General features: G+C 49.6%; 1 protein-coding gene across 2 annotated transcripts in view; it reads right to left on the minus strand.

The window, feature by feature from the left end:
* Window positions 1-20,722, minus strand: part of arhgef10la (Rho guanine nucleotide exchange factor (GEF) 10-like a) — an 83,369-nt gene that overhangs the window by 48,085 nt on the left and 14,562 nt on the right. For both annotated transcript variants that reach the window (XM_027025307.2, XM_027025298.2), the window contains exons 5-16: window positions 19,075-19,152; window positions 18,644-18,771; window positions 15,083-15,191; window positions 14,078-14,181; window positions 13,641-13,718; window positions 11,493-11,672; window positions 9,945-10,061; window positions 9,218-9,310; window positions 8,051-8,221; window positions 4,637-4,782; window positions 3,767-3,939; window positions 1-6 (exon numbers count right to left, since the gene is read on the minus strand). The exon at window positions 1-6 is cut by the window's left edge and continues 110 nt beyond it. In XM_027025307.2, coding sequence (XP_026881108.2) covers window positions 1-6; window positions 3,767-3,939; window positions 4,637-4,782; window positions 8,051-8,221; window positions 9,218-9,310; window positions 9,945-10,061; window positions 11,493-11,672; window positions 13,641-13,718; window positions 14,078-14,181; window positions 15,083-15,191; window positions 18,644-18,771; window positions 19,075-19,152 — 1,383 coding nt within the window. The remainder of the gene's footprint in view (window positions 7-3,766; window positions 3,940-4,636; window positions 4,783-8,050; window positions 8,222-9,217; window positions 9,311-9,944; window positions 10,062-11,492; window positions 11,673-13,640; window positions 13,719-14,077; window positions 14,182-15,082; window positions 15,192-18,643; window positions 18,772-19,074; window positions 19,153-20,722) is intronic.

Genomic DNA, 20,722 nt, shown 5'->3' on the forward strand with positions numbered 1-20,722 from the left:
CCTTTCCTGTAAACCGAAAGGAACGCCGGTTATCCCGCGTTCGTAGCTTGACCACAGTCGTGTTTCATCTCTAAGAAAAATTCCTTCTATTAACGTCGCTTCTTAAGCGGTTTTCTGCAAAAAAAAAAAATGTCTTGTTTACATTCTGAAAGAAATGGGAGAGCAGAAATTGGTACAGACTTGTTTTGTCCATCCTGTGTCCTGCCTTGCTTCAGACGACCCAGTGCAACCGAACTGGAAACTCTGCTCGGGGCGCTAGAACTGATCTGGACTCGTAATTGCAATTACACTGTGCAAAAGCTGCAGTATATTATCTTTCAGTGCCCCTCCAACTGAACAGTAAGGCGAATCCAGGCCCCCCACTAACAGACAGGGATGTGCTGTAGAATGAACTTTGACCTTGGTAAAGCTGAGAAACAAAGCGCTAACACTAAGCCCGGTAAAGCGGCCCGTGCAGAAATGTCCCCCCACGGCAAAAATCTGAACCCTTCAGGAACCTTAACTTTTAAAAACTTTGACAGCCCTAACAAAGCAGATCAATGGGAAGACGGGTCGATCTTCCATTGTTTGTGGAAGCACACTAGCTAAATCTGAAGAGACAGCGTGAGGGAAAGTCACTGGGAAATATGAAGACCTCCAGGGGCAGTAGGGAGAAGGCAGGTGTCTCATTAGACGTGAAATGTGCCATCGATTTGAGCCTTGCACCCTTTATTCTTCTCCCCCACCATCCTGGGTTCCTGTCCGGGGAGATCGATAGCGAGGGAGAAATTCAGGCGACGGGGCCGACCCACGGCCCGAACACAGACAGCATAATTAAATCCCAATGCTGGATAAAACGGCCACGAGAGAAGCGCTCTGAAAACACCCGCTGATAATCAAGCCGCCTTGTGTGTGTGTGTGTGTGTGTGTGTTGGTGTGTGTATTTTTGTTTGTTTGTGCGTGTGTCGGTGGTGTGCAGACTGGTAAGGGGGCACTACTGCCTCGGGGCAATTACAGCCTAGGGGTAACTCCGGTCTCCCTGCTGGCCCAGTTCTCGGGGGGCGTCTGTCTCTCCATTCATCCTCGCTCCTCATCCTCTCCCAGCTCAGCACAGCGCCTGAAGGGTCTCTACGCCTCCTACCCCACCTGCTCCTCTTATATGGAAGCACTCACACTCCTCCCCTCTCTCTCCCTCTATTTTTTGCCTGCATCTCCTTCTCCTTTACTCCTCACTCCATCATTCACTCTCTCACTCTCTCGCCAACCTTTGGAGACCTAATGGGCTCTTCGACGCGGACATCTGTCATCGGCGGAGCGTGATTGATTACAGCGGCGTGGGAACGCCGAGCCGCGTGCCGCAGGGCCCCCGGCCAGCCATGCCCGGGTCCCCTTGCGGCAGGTGCGGGAAGCGTGCGGGACACGTGCAGGACGTCCCCGGCCGACGCTCCGGAGGTGAGCGCAGGCACCCTTGTAATCCAGCCTAATCCGGTTGGCATGCCGGGAAAGGGGTTTTTACAGCGTGTCGCGGTAATCTGTCGGCTACGTTCAGACACCGCTGCTTGGAGCTCCCGCTTGGCAGGGGCCCGCGTCATTATCCGACACTGCAGGAACTGCTGCCACTCAAGCGTGCCAAGGTTTTCCAAGCCGAATCATGACCACAGCGCGACCGCAAGCGTGAATGTACCTGCCCGGGAACTGAGTGCTAAGATGGCAGCTGTGCACGGGGAGGATGTGGGGGGTGTTAGGAGACCTGAAATAGAAGCCATACTGAAGACTTGGGGGGGTGGGGGGATGTGTTGCCAAGCGGAGCCCAACATCTCTCCCCGAACACAGGGAGTCATGGCAGCTCGGAACCCGCTGGAATCCCGGCCTATTCCATCAATAAATTAGAGTGCCAGGGCCGGCAAGAGATGAAAAATGAATGCATTTTTTGAGGTGAGCCAGAGGAACATGGGATATGACTTGAGCTCGGGCACCCTGCAGTGACATCACAGGAGAAAGGAGCAGCTGGGACAACAGACAGAGTGTGTGTGTGTGTGTGTGCGTGTGTGTGTGTGTGCGCGCGTGTGTGTGTGCACGTGTGTGTTTGTGATGTGCGCGCGCGTGTGTGTGTGCGCGCGCGTGTGTGTGTGATGTGCGTGTGTGTGTGCGTGTGTGCGCGCGTGTGTGTGTGCACGTGTGTGTGTGATGTGCGTGTGTGTGCGCGCGTGTGTGTGCGTGTGTGTGATGTGCATGTGTGTGCGTGTGATGTGCGTGTGTGCGTGTGATGTGCATGTGTGTGCGTGTGATGTGCATGTGCAGTGCGCGTGTGTGTGTGTGCGCGCGTGTGTGTGTGTGTGCGTGTGTGTGATGTGCATGTGTGTGTGTGTGCGTGCGTGCGCGTGTGTGTGTGTGTGTGTGTGCGTGATGTGCATGTGTGTGTGTGTGCGTGCGTGCGCGCGTGTGTGTGTGTGTGTGTGTGTGTGTGTGCGTGATGTGCATGTGTGTGTGTGCGTGCGTGTGCGTGTGTGTGTGTGCGTGATGTGCATGTGTGTGTGTGTGCGTGCGTGCGCGTGTGTGTGTGCGTGTGCGTGATGTGCATGTGTGTGTGTGCGTGCGTGTGCGTGTGTGCGTGTGTGCGTGCGTGTGTGTGTGATGTGCATGTGTGTGTGTGTGCGCGTGTGCGTGCGTGTGTGTGTGATGTGTGTGTGTGTGTGTGCGTGTGATGTGCATGTGCAGTACGTGTGTGTTGCTATAAATAGAAGTTGAAGGGACACTTTTTTTTGAGCTGGAGCAGTGCACTGTGGAATATGATGAGCAGAATGGCGACTTGGAGTTGCATAAATGAGAGTGGGAGCCTGAACAGGTCAGCGAAGATGGAGAGAGAGAGAGAGAGAGAGAGAGAGAGCGAGAGAGAGGGAAAAAGAAAGAAAAGAGCAGAGGGAGAGAAACAAAGTGTGAGAGCAAGAGAACGACAGCACAGAAGAGTGATAAAAAAAAAAAAACGAGAAAAAAGAGCCAGAAGACTGGAGGTAAACAGGTGGAAGGAGGCGCACAGCCTTCGTTTGGGATTCAACCAGGAGAGGGTGGAGCGAGGCAGCAGGTGGAGAGATTGAGGTGAAACTTTCTGTGGCTTCGCTGACAGCACAGCTTCAGCAAGAAAACAGTTCCTGTCATCTCACTGGCCTCTTCCATCAGAGCTGCATGTCTGTGGGGGGGCTGCGTGTGTGTGCGCACAGCACCATGGGATGCCTGTATTAATACCTCAGTCACGAAGCCGCCACCTTAAACACCTGCACCATCGTCACATCTCGATAACGCTCTATACCTACGACTGCCTTGCCATATTCAACTAGAGCGCTCTCGCGCTCTCTCTCTACTTTTCTGTCTCTCCTGTTCTATTTCTCTCTCTCTCTCTCTCTCTCTCTCTCTCTCTCCAAAATACAGTAGTTTTGTGCGAAGGCTCGCTCAACCCCCTGGTTCCAACCACTTCATCGTGCCTGCTCTAATTGGAAGCGGAGGGGCCCGTGGGAGCGTAATCTGAGCAGACTGATGACCGCGCCGCAAATATGTCTGTGGTCTATCGGAGAGTGAAATGAGATTGCCCAGGCCGGCCCTCTGTTGTTTTTCCCCGTCTCTGCGCCAGCGAAGACAAACCTGTCCGCCAGGGCCGCTTAACAGGTGCTCGGCCCACGAGAAAACACACGGTTAGCTCGGAGTGCGGGTGAGACTCCCACTCGAGGTTTACGGTAACTGGCTGGCGGGGAGGTGAGGAGGAGTTTCTGGAGTTGGGAGAAGGAGGGTTTACCTGACGCCGAAGAGCTTCCCAGCTGCTTGGCCCCTCCTGTCTGCGGCGACGCATCCTTGCTCTGGCTCCCTTCCTGGCCAACCTCCACTACCAGGACCTGAAGCAAGGGGGCGCTCCATTTCATGGTGTACTTGGGACCCACTGGAACCAGACTGCTGATGTCTGGAGGCCCCCTGGTGGCAGAAATGGAGGAAGTGATTGGAGGGGAGGGTTCCGTTCAGAGATCATGTCATTACCCCCAAAATGGCCCTCGTCAACAATCACACTAGGTACTGTCAGAGAGGCAATGGCAACTCTGAGACGTCACGGAAGAAACGAGGTGCAAAACCACACTCCGGCCGTCGGCAGGCTCGCCGCCATTCGTGTATTCCCCGCAACAATGCGCGATCAGTGTCGCGGTGGTTTTGTCAAGATCCTCTCAAAGCTGACTCCGGGAGAACGGAACTAAAGTGCGGAAAGAGAGCAGGGTCTGGGATGGCACACCTCATTCCCACGGGCCAACACGAGCTGGGGGGGGGTGGGGGGCTGGGGGGGGGGTCCGGAAAAAAAAACCCCGCTGCTATCTGTTTACCTCCTTCTCTCCTCCACTGTGATCAATGGTGCTGTCATAGATAATCTATTTGAGAAGGAGGGAGGAAGCTTTTATGCCCGTGATCTATGGGTGTAGTCCCTGCTTCAGTAGCTAAACACCCAGCCATTTGCTCCCAGATAATGACGGCCCATTTAACTCAATTCGGAGGGGCGTTGTCGCCATTCCAGCCGAGCCCTCTTCCTGCCTGCGGTGGGGATTCTGACACTGCTATCAGACCGCAATGCATGGGGGTCCGGGGGTGGGGTGGGTAGAACGTCCACCTTGCACGGGACACTCACTTGACGTTAACGTTGGCACAGATCAGCACGTCAGTGAACAGGAAGACCTTGCGCTCCTTGGACTTCAGGATCTGGCCCCGCTCACCGTACACGGTCTCCACCAGCGTTTCGCATAGGACCAAAGAGCTCTGCTCGGAATTCAGCACCTACGGAGAGACCATCAGGATTCAGCGCCCGAGAACCGGACACCGGAATTCAGCACCTAAGGAGAGACCATCAGAATTCAGCACCCGAAAACATGATGTCAGAATTCACCACTCAGAAAATAGATCAGAATTCATCTATTTTATTTTAAATAGCGCTCATTGGAATTCAGAGCCTACTAATGTATCGTGTAGCAATAAGGCTTTAATAATGAAACACTGCCTCGACCGACCGCACAGCAAAAGCAATCAAATCTAAAGGCACACACACACGCGAGAAGCTCGATAGGCCTGAGCTTCCCTGCCAGATTTCCTGCTGTTTTGCCTGCATGCCAACGGCTCTCAAATCTGGCCACGCCCACTAGTCTCTACATGCTAATGGATCTGTAATCTGGCCACGCCCACTAGTCTCTACATGCTAATGGATCTCTAATCTGGCCACGGCCACTAGTCTCTACATGCTAATGGATATCTAATCTGGCCACGGCCACTAGTCTCTACATGCTAATGGATATCTAATCTGGCCATGCCCACTAGTCTCTACATGCTAATGGATATCTAATCTGGCCATGCCCACTAGTCTCTACATGCTAATGGATATCTAATCTGGCCATGCCCACTAGTCTCTACATGCTAATGGATATCTAATCTGGCCACGGCCACTAGTCTCTACATGCTAATGGATATCTAATCTGGCCATGCCCACTAGTCTCTACATGCTAACGGTGCTCATATCTGGCCACGCCCACCGTTGGCTACATGCTCCGTGCAGTTTTACCCCGTTTGCATTTACAACATTTGCAAACGCACTTATCCAGAACAATGTACATGTTTATTAATGTGACCGCGTATGTGCTGCCTGGGGTTCAATCCTACGGTTTTAGCGTCGTCGGCGACTGGCTCTGCCAGGTGAGATGCAGGAAAACCTCTGCGCCGGAGAAGCAGCTACTATTTGAAAACACTGCTATGTGATGGATTCCAGAGTCGCGTTCCTCATCTGAACACAGCCGATCCTGCACACACGGAGGACGCAGGGAACCAAACCCAGGCCCTCAGGGTTCCCGGCACCTTGTTCTACCCGTTGTCCTGCAGAGTTCAGTGCCGAACCCAACGCACCTCGTCCGGACAATCTAATACACCTGATCCCAGGTTTTTTCTCTACCCCCCCAAGTGGCTGCAAAAGCAGAATCCTGCAGCACACACACACGCACACACACAGCATGGGCATGCATTAATGATGCTTTCTTCCCACCTGTTTCTCAGGTCAGTAATCATTCACCGCACTTCACTGTTTTGGTTAAAGAATCTCCCATTGCAAACTCTGTGTTTCCAGGGTCATTCCAGGGTCACTGAAGAAAGTGCCTGAAAGATCCAGTACTCATTCAGGACCCCTTATGAATTTTAAAATATAAGATAAATGAGGTTCGTGGTTCGGACATGAAATGAAGGAAAAAAATGTGAACGTATGAAAAGCTCCTGTTTTGGGGGGGGGGTTTCCATCACCAAGGCAAGGGCGTCAGAGTAGAGAAAACAAACAATTTCTAATCCACATTCCCTCTCGTTTTCACCCTGAGCTTACAAGAAAAAACTTTTTAATGTGTGATCAGTCTGGCCTCTCTCATCGTATTATACCAATAAACCTCCGAGCTTACAGCACGTCAGTTGAACCTAACTCAGCCGTTTTGTACTTGATCATTCAGAAGACCGACTCTATAAATAATGCATCTGTTTGTCCACTCAAGCCAAGGCCCTGCATTGCACCAGCCCAAATGAGCTCTCCGCTCTGCGGGGAACAGGGAACACAGCTCGGCCTTTGTTGAAGTGCGCTGAAAAATTAGACCCCCGGCATGGGAAGGAGCAGTCGGGAAGCTCCATATTGCGCACAGTGAGAGCGCCCCCTTGAGCGACTGGCAGGCAAAGGTCTGGTAAGAGCAGAAAGATGGCATGCATTTCCTCAAAAGCGCCTCTGAGAAACGCGAGTGCGAGTGTGTGCGAGTGTGTGCGCGCGCGCACGTGTCACTATGAGCAAATTGGAACCAGAGAGAGAGGAAGAGAGAGAGAGAGCAACAGAAGATGGCAGATGTCAGACTGACACTGAAACGTTGCCTAGTTCCCACACACCATTTTATCTCTCTCGCCCCAGTAACTCAGATAGCTCAAGACAAAGAATGAATATTTCATTGAGCACTTATGAGCTAATGGAAGTGGCTGCTTCCCGCTGAAATTGTGCTGTCTCACCGCCCAGGAGCGTGCGCAGGCCGGCTCGTCTCAGGGGCTGAGAGTCAGCGAAGGAATGAGGACTAAAAAGGAGAGAGAGAGAGAGAGAGAGAGAGAGAGAGAGAGAGAGAGCCAGAGAGCATGAATCTGGCACAACAAAGAAGGGAGAGAGAGAGATCGAGGGAGTGCAAGTCAGGCTTACCAATTAAATGTTTCATTTAGTCCTTAATTGGCCTGACTCTGAGACACGTTTGCTGAGATTTGCAGCAGCTGGGCTGTGCTGTGGGTGTGGTAACGGGACGTGGGGGAACCCGGCCCGGCCTCGCCGGCACTTACGGGCCATCGAGGGCTTCCCGCGGCCGCCGCCGCTAATGTCGGACGCGCACGACTCCGCACGGCCACCGCGGGGGCGGTGTAGCAGCAGCAGCTGGCGAACTCCGTCGCCATGGCACTTCAAAGGAACTACAAAGGAGTGAGCACCAGTGATACTCCCTCTGGGGTCCGTGAGCCACTGCAGTGGAGTTTGCGAAGAAACCTGCAGAGTCTTTGCATTATTAAAATATCTGCTGCTACAGTATGACGACGACACGGCCCTGTTCCAGAACTCAAAGAAGTTCACGCGAGGATACAAACCAAACAAGGCCCCGTGCTCTCTTTAGACCCCGTGGGGAGGAACAGGAGGTATTTTTCATCCACAGGTGAGCGGTGAGCAGGTAGGAACAGTTTAACCATGTTAAGGGTCAGATCATGATGGATGGTAGGTTGATTTGGTGGTAAGAGTTTAAAGCATGTAAAGTCTTGGGGGGGAGTGCGCGCATGTGTGTGTTGCTATAAATAGAAGTTGAAAGGACACTTTTTCTTTTGGAGAGGTGGAGCAGTGCACTGTGGGATATGATGAGCAGAATGCCGACTTGGAGTTGCATAAATGAGAGTGGGAGCCTGAACAGGTCTGTGTGCATGCATGCATGTGTGTGTGTGTGTGTGTGTGTATGTATATGCATGTGTGTGTGTGGATGTGCATGACTGTCTGTGTGTGTGTCTGTGTGCGCTCCACCTTGCTAAGTGAGCGGTCAGTGATGCTGCGCGCTAGCTGCTTGGTCTCTGTGATCTGGTCCGCCACTCTCTTCTGCTCATTTAGCTTCACAGCCAGAGACTCCAGCTCAGTCAGAGCAAGCTGCAGGGGGAGCCGGTCCACGTGGCCCCGCGGGGTGTTCTTCAGCATGTCCTGACAGCCAGCCAGACAGACAGACAGACAGCGTGAGAGAGACAGTCAGACATAGAGAGACAACGTGAGAATGACGCATTTTCAGTAATGATATTTGCTGATGAGGTTCCATTCCTCTAACGTGGCAATGTTTGGGTCCAGGCCGTGACCCAGCTGAACGAGGCCTGCAGAAGGCACGTTACCACAAAGCTACCAGATGCCTGGGGACACCAGTCACCATCACACATGTGCGCGCTTGTATGCATGTCCATGTATTATCCGTGAGCTCTGTAATGTTTTTGTGTTTTGGTTCATAACGTGGAAGGAGACAGAGAGACAGAGAGAGAGAGAGAAACGGGTACAGAAAAGCGCACGCAGCTGGAGGTTTCTTTTCCCGTGGATTCCGGCCCTTTTCTGACTGGACGCGTTATGCTCAGCACTGGCTACTGTGGTTTGCTATGCTGCTGGAAAAATCCAGGCCCGTTTCTCATTCCTGTAAACTCATTCTCTTAAACTCCCGCGTGATCCGTGTCTGCTTGGTTGTGAATCCAAACCGTGGCGGGGCACGCCTGCTCTCCTCTTGACGTGCTCCCAGGAACACAGCGTGGCCACCACCACGGCTGGCGTGCCACTGCAGTTTCCCCGTCATCAGGACAGAGCAGGTTGGCAAGACGTTTCTGATGTCGGTCCACTTTTCTCTGTGACATTTGGTGGGTGGTGTGTATGTGTGTGTCTGTGTCGGGGCGTGCATGTGGGAAACGTGTCTGGTGGCTACACCGAGAGATTGCTTATTCATTGTTGATTCAGGCAGTTTGCATGGGTCTGTTCCCTGGAGATACAGCGTAAAAGCGACGCAGTGGTATCCAGTGACCGGCCAGCACACGCAGAACAGCACAAGGCACTGAGCCTGGCTGACTTGCCGGGTGACCAATTTTTGAGAGCATCCAATGTACCATAACACTATCTTCCAAAAATAATTATTAAAAGACCTGTGAAATTTTCCATGGAGACACTGACCTGTAACAGGAGAATGAACTGGGGAAACCGCTGGACTGGCTTCACCATTAGACCATAGAGAGTGATACGATCAGTACTCGATGACTGCTTTTTCTGCAGAAACACACACACACACACACACACACACACACACACACACACACACACACAGATTTACATTTCAGTAACATCACTGTCACCTTGTCTCCACACAGGGGCTGGATTTAGCCGGTCCAGGGAGGGTGAGCGAGAGATAGAGAGGAGGTGGATGGATGTTAGTGTTCCAGCACTGTGTCTCAGAGTGGAGGCGTGTCCAGTGCTACACTCGGAGGAGAGAATACCTCAGGCTAAAGGTTATTATGTAATTATGCAGTTCAGGAGCCATTTTGCACACACAGATTAAGACAGCATCCACAGCAGAGCCGAGTCTCTGCCCACAAACCCGTCCCTTCATATGTAACTCATCACCAAAGCTAGTCTTGCAATATATGTTTATGTCACATTCAGGGTATCCATTCTGTAACCATTTTAAAATACAGTGAAGTTTGAAATGTTCAATTGCAAAAATGCACAAAACATGCTTATATTGTATGTATAATATAATGACAAGCAAAATTTGACTTCAGACTTACAGCTCAAGGTACCTGCAGAGCTAAAGGCTGATAGCAAATGTGCACCAGCAAGCCAACGTGAACAGCACTTGTGTGTTAAAGAGCGTGAGAAGACAAAGCAGCCGCAATGTTCTCACCTTGAGGAACTCCAGAAAGCCTGGCTTGGACATGCAGGCTTTTTTAATGAGGGACATGGCGCTGGTGAAGTTATTGACGTAGTCGCTGTACACGTTCAGCACCATGGACTTGGAGAACTGCAAGAGAGCCGTAGCAAAAAGAATCAAAACACGGACACCTCCGGTTCACAGCAGCCAACCAGGAGTGATTCAGTTTCTCCTGACTGCCTATTAAATAACGGCCTTGTCCGGATGTCGGCGCACGCGAGCGACGACAGCGCTGTGAGAGGCGAGCTTCTTTCACCCGCGCGTAGGATCCAGACACCTACCACTGTCCATTACACACGTGTAATTTCCCAATAGGACTAGCTGCCATTTTCTTCTTCAGTGTGCTGTGATTAAACACCAAGACTGCAGTGCCACCCACACAAACACATTCACAATCTTGAATAATAATTCTCGCCTCTACCACTTATAACTCGTTTCCATGTTACTCGACGTGCTTTTTTGGTTTCTTATATCGCTCTGTGTGTGTGCGAGAGTGTGTGTGAGAGTGTGTGTATATGTGTGTGAGTGTGTGTGTGTGAGTGTGTGTGTGTGTGTGTGTGAGAGAGTGTGTGTGAGTGTGTGTGAGAGTGCGTGTGAGTGTGTGTGTGTGAGTGAGTGTGAGTGTGTGTGTGTATGTGTGAGTGTGTGTGTGAATGTGTGTCTGTGTGTGTGTGAGTGTGTATGTGTGTGTGTGAGTGTGTGTGTGAATGTGTGTGTGTGTGAGTGAGTATGTGTGTGTGTGTGTGAGTATTTGTGTACAAACACTTACACACCCCCTCAAGTCATTCTTGTCCTCTGTTAATGGTTGGTTTCTCACCACATCACCATTGTTGCCTGGATTTTTCTGAACGGCACGTCACTCTCGACCCACCAGTGACGCTGATGTGTGTTTAAAAAAAAGTCTGACACACACGAGGCAGCTCAACACACACCCATCAGTGCAAACGCTGTGTCCCAGAAATGATGAACAGTGTAGATGATGGCAAGGGGCACAGTCTGTGAATATATATATATATGGGTACATTTGTGTGTATTACTGAGAGAATGAAGAAATTGCAGTGGTAGCTCAGTGGTTGAGGTACTTGACTTGTAATCAGAAGATTGCTGGTTCAAGTCCCACCACTGCCAAGTTGCCACTGTTGGGCCCCTGAGCAAGACCCTTAACCCTCAATTGCTCAGGATAAAAGCGTCAGCTAAATGCCACAAATATAAATATAACATAAAATAGCAAATGCCTCTGCGCAAACCCCAGCATGCTTAAGGGCCCCAAGTTGACATGTAAACCCTTGCACATCAGACAGGCCAAGCACGCTCTGGAGGCCGGCGAGAAATCGATGGGCGCCGTGGATGAACTCAGTGCGGCAGGACATCCTGCACATTCATTAAAGCAGATTTTAGAGGGAGCGTTTCAGCTGCGCTTCTGACCGAGCTCGCGTTTAAGGCATGCGCCAAGACCGTACATTACATGGAAGGTTTGCAAAAACACAACAACAAAAACCCACTTCTGTGACCATCGCTCACCGAGGCTACAAAGAGGTCTCCGATTTTCTCGCTGGCATCCCATTCCGCCACACGAGACGCCAAGGCAATCTGGAACATGGAGTGGCACTGCGTGATCTCCCGCACGCGGAAAAAAATGGGTCTGATCTTTCTCGGGCTCAGGATGCGAGGCTCTGCTTCCATTAGGGGACGCTGGTACTCCTGCAGAAGGAAAAATGACTTCATTGCGCTGTTGCTTTAAGAAAGGGGGTGTGTTATTCTGTGCATTAGAGAAAATTCCATTTACAGCTTTGCTTTGTCTCACCTTCCAAGTATGTGCAGGGTTAGGGCGGGTTTAGGCAGTTGCATGAACTTGAATAGGGATGTGTGTCTGAATGCATTTTGCATTTCATTCATTCAAATATTTCAGAGATGTTAAATGCCCCATTTACATAAGTGAATACATCCTTTGAAAACTGACTGCATTTGACCTAAGGAGACGCGTGCGCCTTCTCCCGTTCTTTCAGTATTGTTTTCCTTTCACGCGCTCATTCTGGGAACCTTTCCATCGCCGCTCAGGAAGTGTTTAACCAGAGTTTCCCGAGGCTCCGATTCCAGCACGCCGAACCGCTCGTTTATTATACACGACATCGAAGTTTAATGCTTTAATGTCTGAGACATCGCGTCCAGCCATGTTTCGATGTCTTAAGCAATTTTCCCAGGAATGTGACGTACACGTGCAGTAGGAATGCCTCGTGCAAAAAGAGGTGCACTGCAGCAGTGGGTTAGGCGAAGCATCCGCTCTCTCGCACATGAATAAGCGAGCAGGCCTAATCTCTGGAAGCAAAGACTTTGCAGTAAGAGTGTGGAAACAATAGATTTTTTAAGACTGATTTCTCCCCTCTACCGCATTCTCTGCCGCTAATGAATTATTGAAAAAGACAAAAATCAGGTTCGCGAATAAGGTCAAGAGAATCTTCTCGCCTAGTGGGGCTTGCTGAGGCAACTCCGACACCAAACTCAATTATTCTATTACTTGAAGCTTTTCTCGGGCCCACTGGAGCTTCACTGGCACGTGCACATTAGTTCAACAACAGACGAAGCTGTAATGAAAAGACTACACACAGGACTCTGGTTCAACAGCAGAGGTTGGGGATCACATAGATCTAGATCTACTAGATTAGACAGAGCACATGTGTGTCGTTGATTTTACACAGTACCTCGGCCTTCAGAAGGGACACGAGAATATACGCATTGCTCCATACCTCTGGCTAACAATCACAGGAATGGATAACTAGACTCCACTATGAAACCTGCACGGCGTACTGGGTTTCATTTAAAAGGAGGAAACTCAATGTGAATGCAATTATGTTTATTATGGGTCTCCGTTCCATGACCTTGAAAGCGCTTCCGAACCAATCCAGAGTGCTTACATTTCGAATAGTTACAATCATCCACAATCATTCCAGAGATTACAGAGTGTTTGAGTAGTTACGTTTGAAATAGTTAACAGCAATAATAACTATCCCAGACATTAGAAAATATTCCAGAGTAGTTACATTTGGAATAATTACAAATTAAACAACAGTAAATATGCTTTAAACACCCTCTGAGGGAATGTTCAGTAAACACTGATAATGGCACCTTTCCTTCATCCTCTTTATCTAGTGGCCAAAGTGTTGAACCTACAAAATAAAAGTCCCACATTTCACTAAGAGTTATAAGAAATCCCTCGAAGCTGGTTTAGGAACATGGCCATTGCTGTTATTGTGCAGACCAATTTTATTTCATATGTATTCTGTGACCACACACACACACACACACACACACACACACACACAAATAATATGTACCTTTACAGCATTTGGCAGAGACTTACATATTTACCAGTATGAAAGCATGTGTGCTCTCTGGGAAATGAAACCCATGACCTTGATGTCACTAGCACTTCCGTCTGATACTCTAGATGTTTGCTTAGTTTTACTGCTAAAATATTGTCAAAATGGATTGGAAACAAAGCCTTAATTTGGCAGGGAAGGATTTTTGATGGATTTGTTTGTAATAATTAACCCAATAAAGAGAAAAAAGGAATGCATCAAATCAGCAATCAACGGAACCATAACCATCGGAAGATGGCGGAGAGTCCTGTAGGACTCTGAGTTAAAGGCCGTGCTGATAGCCAGGACTCACCTGAAGGATTCTTTTAAGAGACTCCAGATAACTCCTTTCACTCTGTACAATGGAGCCCAGGATGTGACGCCTCACGATCTGTCCAAGAGAGAGACGAGATTAAGAGACTCCAGACAGAGGTGCGAGGCAAGGGAATTTAGCCCAGGGAGGTGTAGGGCCATGGAGTGGACTGCCTGAAGCAGATGCTGAAAGGTGTGTGTGTGTGTGTGTGTATTTTTGGGGGGGTGGGGGGTAAGATCATTTCTATATCCATGTGCAGACTGTGCAGACACTGTATTTACACAGTTTTCCATATCTCTTCAAACTGTTTCTACCAAACACTGAAGCACACACATACAAACAAACACAGAGAGAGAGAGAGAGAGAGAGAGAGAGAGAGAGAGAGAGAGAGTCTCTCACACACACACACACACACACACACATACACACACACAGACCTGTTGACTGTTTAGTCCCTCTGGCATTGGGCCCAGCTGAGCAGGAGGATGCTTGGTCTCTGATACAATCACGTCCAGATAACCTGCGTCATCTTCAGCATCCTCTACAAAGAACAGGGGGAGAGAGGAAGAGAGAGTGCTAAGGGGGTTGCCAGCAAACTTATTGTGTCTTTTTTAAGAGCAAAGCAAATCCAAATGCTGCGGTCTTATTATAGCTCGGAAAGAGCTCGGTGAGGTTTGAGAAACACCCTCATCTGAAGAATAACGCTGTGTTCCGAGCCACGTCCAGACGCTGCTCCACTCCGCTCAGCCACAAAGCAGCCTGGGAGACGGCCGATTTCTCACCTCCACAGAGACGCGAAGACCACCGAACATTCAAACAAGTCTGGGCAGGCCCTGCCGTTAATGACCGGAACTCATTTAACATTACGTTTAGCTTGGCCAGAGCCATCAACACCTGAAACGAGAACCAGTGACCTTTCGACCTCGGCCCGCTCGCACGAAGGCTTGCCCGCGCTGTTGCGTGAGGGTTCGGTGGGGGGGGTCTTGTGGCCCCCTGCGCCGAGGGGCTTCGCGAGCAGCCGTGCCCGTCGATTTTTCCCTTCTTTCCTCAAACGCGCCGAGAGGTCGCGTGAACCTTCCCGCCACGTCCTCGGTCAGACGTGATGCGGCGTGACATTCATCCAAAATCGTCACGAACGCTGACGCGAACCCTCGGTGGTTGGAACTGGAAGGACGGGAGACGCAAACAGGAAACCCTCCCCTCTACGGGCTGGTGTGTTTTATAATCCATTAAGACCCCATAGTGAAGGCTTCTCCATCTCACAAGACCTTGAGCTTCACTTCAGACAACTGGTCCATTCTTTTGACGCAGGTAAGCAACATCATTTAAAGTATGCCACCACATATTTCGTTTAAGTTTATTTATTTATCTCCCCCCCCCCCCCCCCCCGCAAGGATGAAGGACAATGATGCTCAATAAAAATCTGTTTTTTCCCCCCTTACCTGAGTGAGCCTTCTTCTGGAGAAAGGAGACCTTCCTCATGACAGCCATCTTGGTCTTCTCCAGGCTGTCTTTGGTCCCACTGCGAGCTGCTTTCATCAGCTGATGGACCTGTCAGGGTGGGTGGGGGATGTGGCGTGATACATCAGAGATGCCCCAGTAGGAATCGCACCATGCCCACAGCCCCACGTATTACCCCCCCGCCAGCTCTGTCGCCCCCTGATGAGGAAAGGTCAGTCCTAACACTCATGAGCGAGACTATTTATGACAGAGATGTCCAGAGCGGCGGATAGCCTGTGTTGCTTGCCGGAGGCTGTAACCCGGTCCCTGGCAGAGCGACAGCCCCGGAGGTCTCGGAGAACCGCCCGCCAACGAAGAAGCCGCTGGCCTTCCTACCTTAAATCAGGGCGCTGATTGAGGCCCTTTGGCAGTGACTTAACGTCACCAGACAGAAACCATTTGCTTAATTTACATGTCCTCGAAAGTAGCCCACAACTCATTAGTAGATTGGAGTGGAAATGCAGGACAGAAAATGACGACAAGGAAGATTGAAGATGGAGAAAAAGATCAGAGGCAGAGTTCGGAGTCTCTGATTGGACGTGGGTGGTGACGTCAAAAAACATGATTAAAAGAGTGGCCCTCTGACAACAGACGTACAGGGATATTCATAAGGACCATAAACGTTTGGCCTCTTTTAGTGCACTAGCTTTCCAGATTAAAGCTGGATAATGTTATGGTGGACTACAAAAATGTACGTCAATGCCTGTCATGTCCAATGATTATAATCTGTGCTATAATCGATCCAATAATCCATCCTACAGTAATCCAGCAGCATTATATAATTAGAAAGGACCAGGAAGAGAGAAATATATCACTATATATATATAAAAGGTCCTGTGGGACCTCCAGATACAGACTGACAAAATGGTAACCAGCCGGACACAGTAGTGTCAAACAGCAGAAGAGGGATTGATGTGGGAATCCCATGTGATAGCAACAAGGAATACGAAAAGCCCGGGAAATACCAAGAGCTGAAAGAAGAGCTGGAAAAGATGTAGAAGGTGAAGGCACCAGTGGTTCCCATGGTAACACTAGGGCCTGTGACCCCCAAACTGGGAGAGCGGCTCCAGCACATCCCAGGAACAACATCCGAGATCTCGAGCTCCCAGGCCTCCGGTAGAGGAGCTGAGACTGAAGGAAACGGAGGCCCCAGGGAAGAGAGAGAGAGAGAGAGAGAGCAGCAGAGAATGACAGAGACCGGGACCCAGTACACTTGACGGTGGACCTCTGTCCCCGTCTGGTATACAGGTCCGTTTTCCTGGTGTTTGCCACCTCCCTTCCGGGCCTGGCACGACAGTCCGCGCAACAGGGCAGAGCGGAGGGCCCGGCCATGGGAGCGACATGATTGGGCGCCCACCGGCGTGCCAAGGGAGGAGATAAGACCAGCCGCAGCAATGGGGCCAATGGGGCACAGGAGGCGCTCGTTTAGCCGGAGCTCCACGCCAACGCAGCGTGCAAAAGACCGGGGCTGCGGAGAATTATTCATCTCCGAATCAAAGCAATTTGTCCACCAATTTGTAAAGTGGAGCTACGTTCAGGGACAAGACGAGTACATGTGCGCCGGCGCTTTGCGAAAGTCGATGGAGACGGCTTTTCCAGCGAGGCCGCTACAAAAAGTGTTCAACAAAGAGCCGAATGGCTTAGTGTGAGCTGAAGATGTTGTAATGGGCACACGGGAAACTTTATTATCAACAACTTATATTTTTACATTAACTCCCTTCCTACATAGGCATTACCCAGAAGCACCTGCTCTGTCATGTCACACAGCTTTGAAACAGCTGTCACCCATCATTTGTTAGGATTTCTTTTCAACAGGCAGACCACTGCAGCGTTTGAAGCCACATGGGTGAAATGCTTTGCCAAGAGAACTTTTTAATTCCCTGATAAACACAGTGTAGTAATGAGGGAACCGTTGACCAGACCGGTTACAGGTTGCTCAGCTGCTGAACTAGCACGCCTAACACTGGCTGGGAAAGGGAACAGCAGGTCAGAGTTCTGCTCAGGGGAGACGACGACGGGTGAGGGCAGCAATGGCCAATTGGTTTCTCTGGGATTTTTCCCTGGACAGCTTTCCATAGCTTCCTGACCTCAGGAACAGATGATGATGCAGAGTGAATTCAAACCTTCAGTCTGTGCAAAGCAGAGACGAAGAGCGAGAGAAGAGCATCCTTGGTGGAAAGTGTTAGCAGACACTGCCCCCCTGTGGTGAAGAAGAAATGAAAACCCTCGTCGCGTGGTCGGAACTTTGCTTTGAGAGCAAGAACGCGGACCAGGAGTTGCGTCCCGTTCAGCTGCCACTCAAATCCTCGCGCGAGCCGCACGTTCACTGGGAAGAAATAAGTGCTGGGAAGGAATGGAGGAGGTTCACATAAGGTCACGTTCCTCCATCCGACCGGCATGGAACAGCAAAGAACCGGCACTGTGAAAATGTATTTGTAGTAAAACTGCTTTCTGTTTATTTTTATTGAAAGTAAATTGTTTCAATGGAACGTTTATTTTTACAGAAACATCACGGGTTCTATCGTGGAGGGCGACCAAATTCACTCTCTTTTTCACTAACATTCTTAACAGGTGTCTGCAGCCAAGCTGTTCTGAAATATTTTCAGAGAACACTTTCAGAAAGAGGTGGAGACAAAATCAGTACTTTCAGGAAGAGGTTGGGGACATGTCCCCAGCATAAATGACACACACGGCTCTTATTTATTCTCTAGGGCAAGCTGTGTAATACTATAGTGTGGTAGTAGTTCTATCTCTTAACAAGATCCTAGTATGATCTGTATATATAGACTCTACTGTAAAGTACTGAACTGTGTGTATAGGCTCTACTGTAAAGTACTGAACTGTGTGTATAGGCTCTACTGTAAAGTACTGAGCTGTGTATAGACTCTACTGTAAGGTACTGAACTGTGTGTATAGACTCTACTGTAAGGTACTGAACTGTGTAAGGTACTGAACTGTGTGTATAGACTCTACTGTAAGGTACTGAACTGTGTATTATTGCATATTGTAATGTTTCAAACCATTAAGACACTGTATATGTGCTGTTTCTGATAATAAAAGCATATTTTTTTTACATCAGCATACACACAGGCATACACGCACACATTCATACACACAGGCATACACACATTCACACACACAGGCATACACACACATTACACACAGGCATACGCGCACATATTCACACACACAGGCATACACACATTCACACACACAGGCGCGCACACATTCACACACACAGGCATACACACATTCACACACACAGGCATACACACATTCACACACACAGGCATACACACATTCACACACACAGGCATACACACACACATTCTCACACACAGGCATACACACATTCACACACACAGGCATACGCGCACACATTCACACACACAGGCATACACACATTCACACACACAGGCATACACACATTCACACACACAGGCACACACACACATTCTCACACATAGGCACACACACACATTCTCACACACAGGCATACGCACCTTGCTGTGGGTGTGTATTTTCTCAGTGTCTGACTGTTCATCATAGCTCTCAAACTCACTGGAGCTCCAGCCATTGTTGGGGCCCTGTGACACGTGCCCACTCTGCACATCCTCATAGATCATGTCTCCTGTCTCACACACACACACACACACACACACACACAGACACAGACACACACACACACACAGACACACACACACACACAGACACAGACACACACAGACACACACACACACACAGACACACACACAGACACACACACAGACACACACACAGACACACACACAGACACACACACACACACACACACACACACCCGACAGGCAGCTATCAGCAAACTCCTGGAGATACAGGAACATTTAGAAACAGACTGTCACAAATACACATGCACGCACGCACACTCACACAGTCTGCCAGCACTGTTACTGACCTTCCACTGGAGAGCCGTCCTCACAGGGCACATCGTCATAGATCACCTCTGTGTTGCCCACCTCTGTCTCACACTCACCTGAGAAAAGATCAGCAAGCAGAGAACACGTGTGCTGAAAGCCAAACTGAGTCACTGTATGTGTTCCGCTACGTGTGTGTTACACTACATGTGTTACACTACGTGTTACGCTGCATGCGTGTTACGCTACGTGTGTGTTCCGCTACGTGTGTGTTCCACATGTGTGTTCCACTACATGTGTGTTACATTACGTGTGTGTTACGCTATGTGTGTGTTCCACGTGTGTGTTGCACTACATGTGTGTTCCAAGTGTGTTACACTACATGTATGTTCCACTATGTGTGTGTTCCACCGGCGAAACACTTGATCACTTGCATTTTGAACTTCAATGCTGCGGAATTTTTTAAAATGCTACTGGAGAGTAATCAGCAGTAATTGCAAACTTTAAACTGTGTGTGTGTGTGTGTGTGTGAGTGAGAGAGAGAGAGAGAGAGAGAGAGAGAGAGAAACTAGGCCACATTCTAGTGCATTTCCAGTCCAAACTGTGCAAGTAATATTGCCCTGTTTCCTCAGCTCAATGGATTTACCATTATCCTCCCTCACACCCTGTCTGCACTGCACTGATCATCTTGCGGGGCCTATTGATTCCCTTTTTAAAGTGTGATTTGACTACGATCCTCCTCATCAGACCTCCTGGGGGGTGGGGGTTCCTGCCAAACAGACGGAAGGCGGCCCTGGGCCGTCTGAAGCGGGCGCTCACCGGGACCCGCAAGAAGGCAGAAGGAAGCACGCATGGCGCGGTAGCGGCAGGTAAAAGCCCGGCTCAGAGAAAGGACCCCCTGCGAGGAAGAATGCGGTAGAGCCAAAGCTCCATGACTGCACTAGCCTACAGCTCAGCGAGATTAGTTTGCCTCGCGCAGTAATTATCAGCTCGGGGCCGGTCCTAGCCTTTCTCACACACAACGGCTCGAACGCACCGAATCGGAAGGCGGCGTCCATAATCATGTGCATAATTCGCTTCCGGCTACGTGTTTGTTAGTAAGACAGGGAATGTTTTGGGAACATATTCTTTTAATCCACATAAATCCCGTAGTTTAAAATGGGATTGTGTGTTTGGGATGACGTATGGAGGAATTTAATCGACATCTCCGTGGGCACTCTGAACTATGCGGGAACAAGCTGGAACTGATGTGATTTGACTTCCAATTACATTATTGTGAAAGCCTCCCATAGTGAAATTCCAGGGAGATCACATGGTCCGGGGGCTTTGATGACAGGAGAGGAAAAAAAAAATCAAATTTAAAAGGCTAAAGTTAAAATTTGAAATATAAAGATTTCAGACAGATTGGGAAGTCCATCATATAGGCCCATTTCCAGGTGCTGGAGTTTTTAATCTCTGACTGTATGGTCACCAGTCTTACTGAGGAAAGGGATTTTCCTTCCAAAACTAAAGCTGTACTTTAATAAGGCCAGATTTCAGTGGGTAAAGCTGTATTATAACTGAAAAATCACTTCTTGACACTGACTTACTGAGAATCCTATATTAAATATTGCATTTTGCCTTAAAGTCAGTTGTAATCCTTTAATTAGGATATGGGCATTTAATCACGTCAGTCAAACTACTGCCGGA

The sequence above is a fragment of the Electrophorus electricus genome, chromosome 20 (assembly GCF_013358815.1).
Source record: "Electrophorus electricus isolate fEleEle1 chromosome 20, fEleEle1.pri, whole genome shotgun sequence".
Lineage (NCBI taxonomy): Eukaryota > Metazoa > Chordata > Actinopteri > Gymnotiformes > Gymnotidae > Electrophorus > Electrophorus electricus.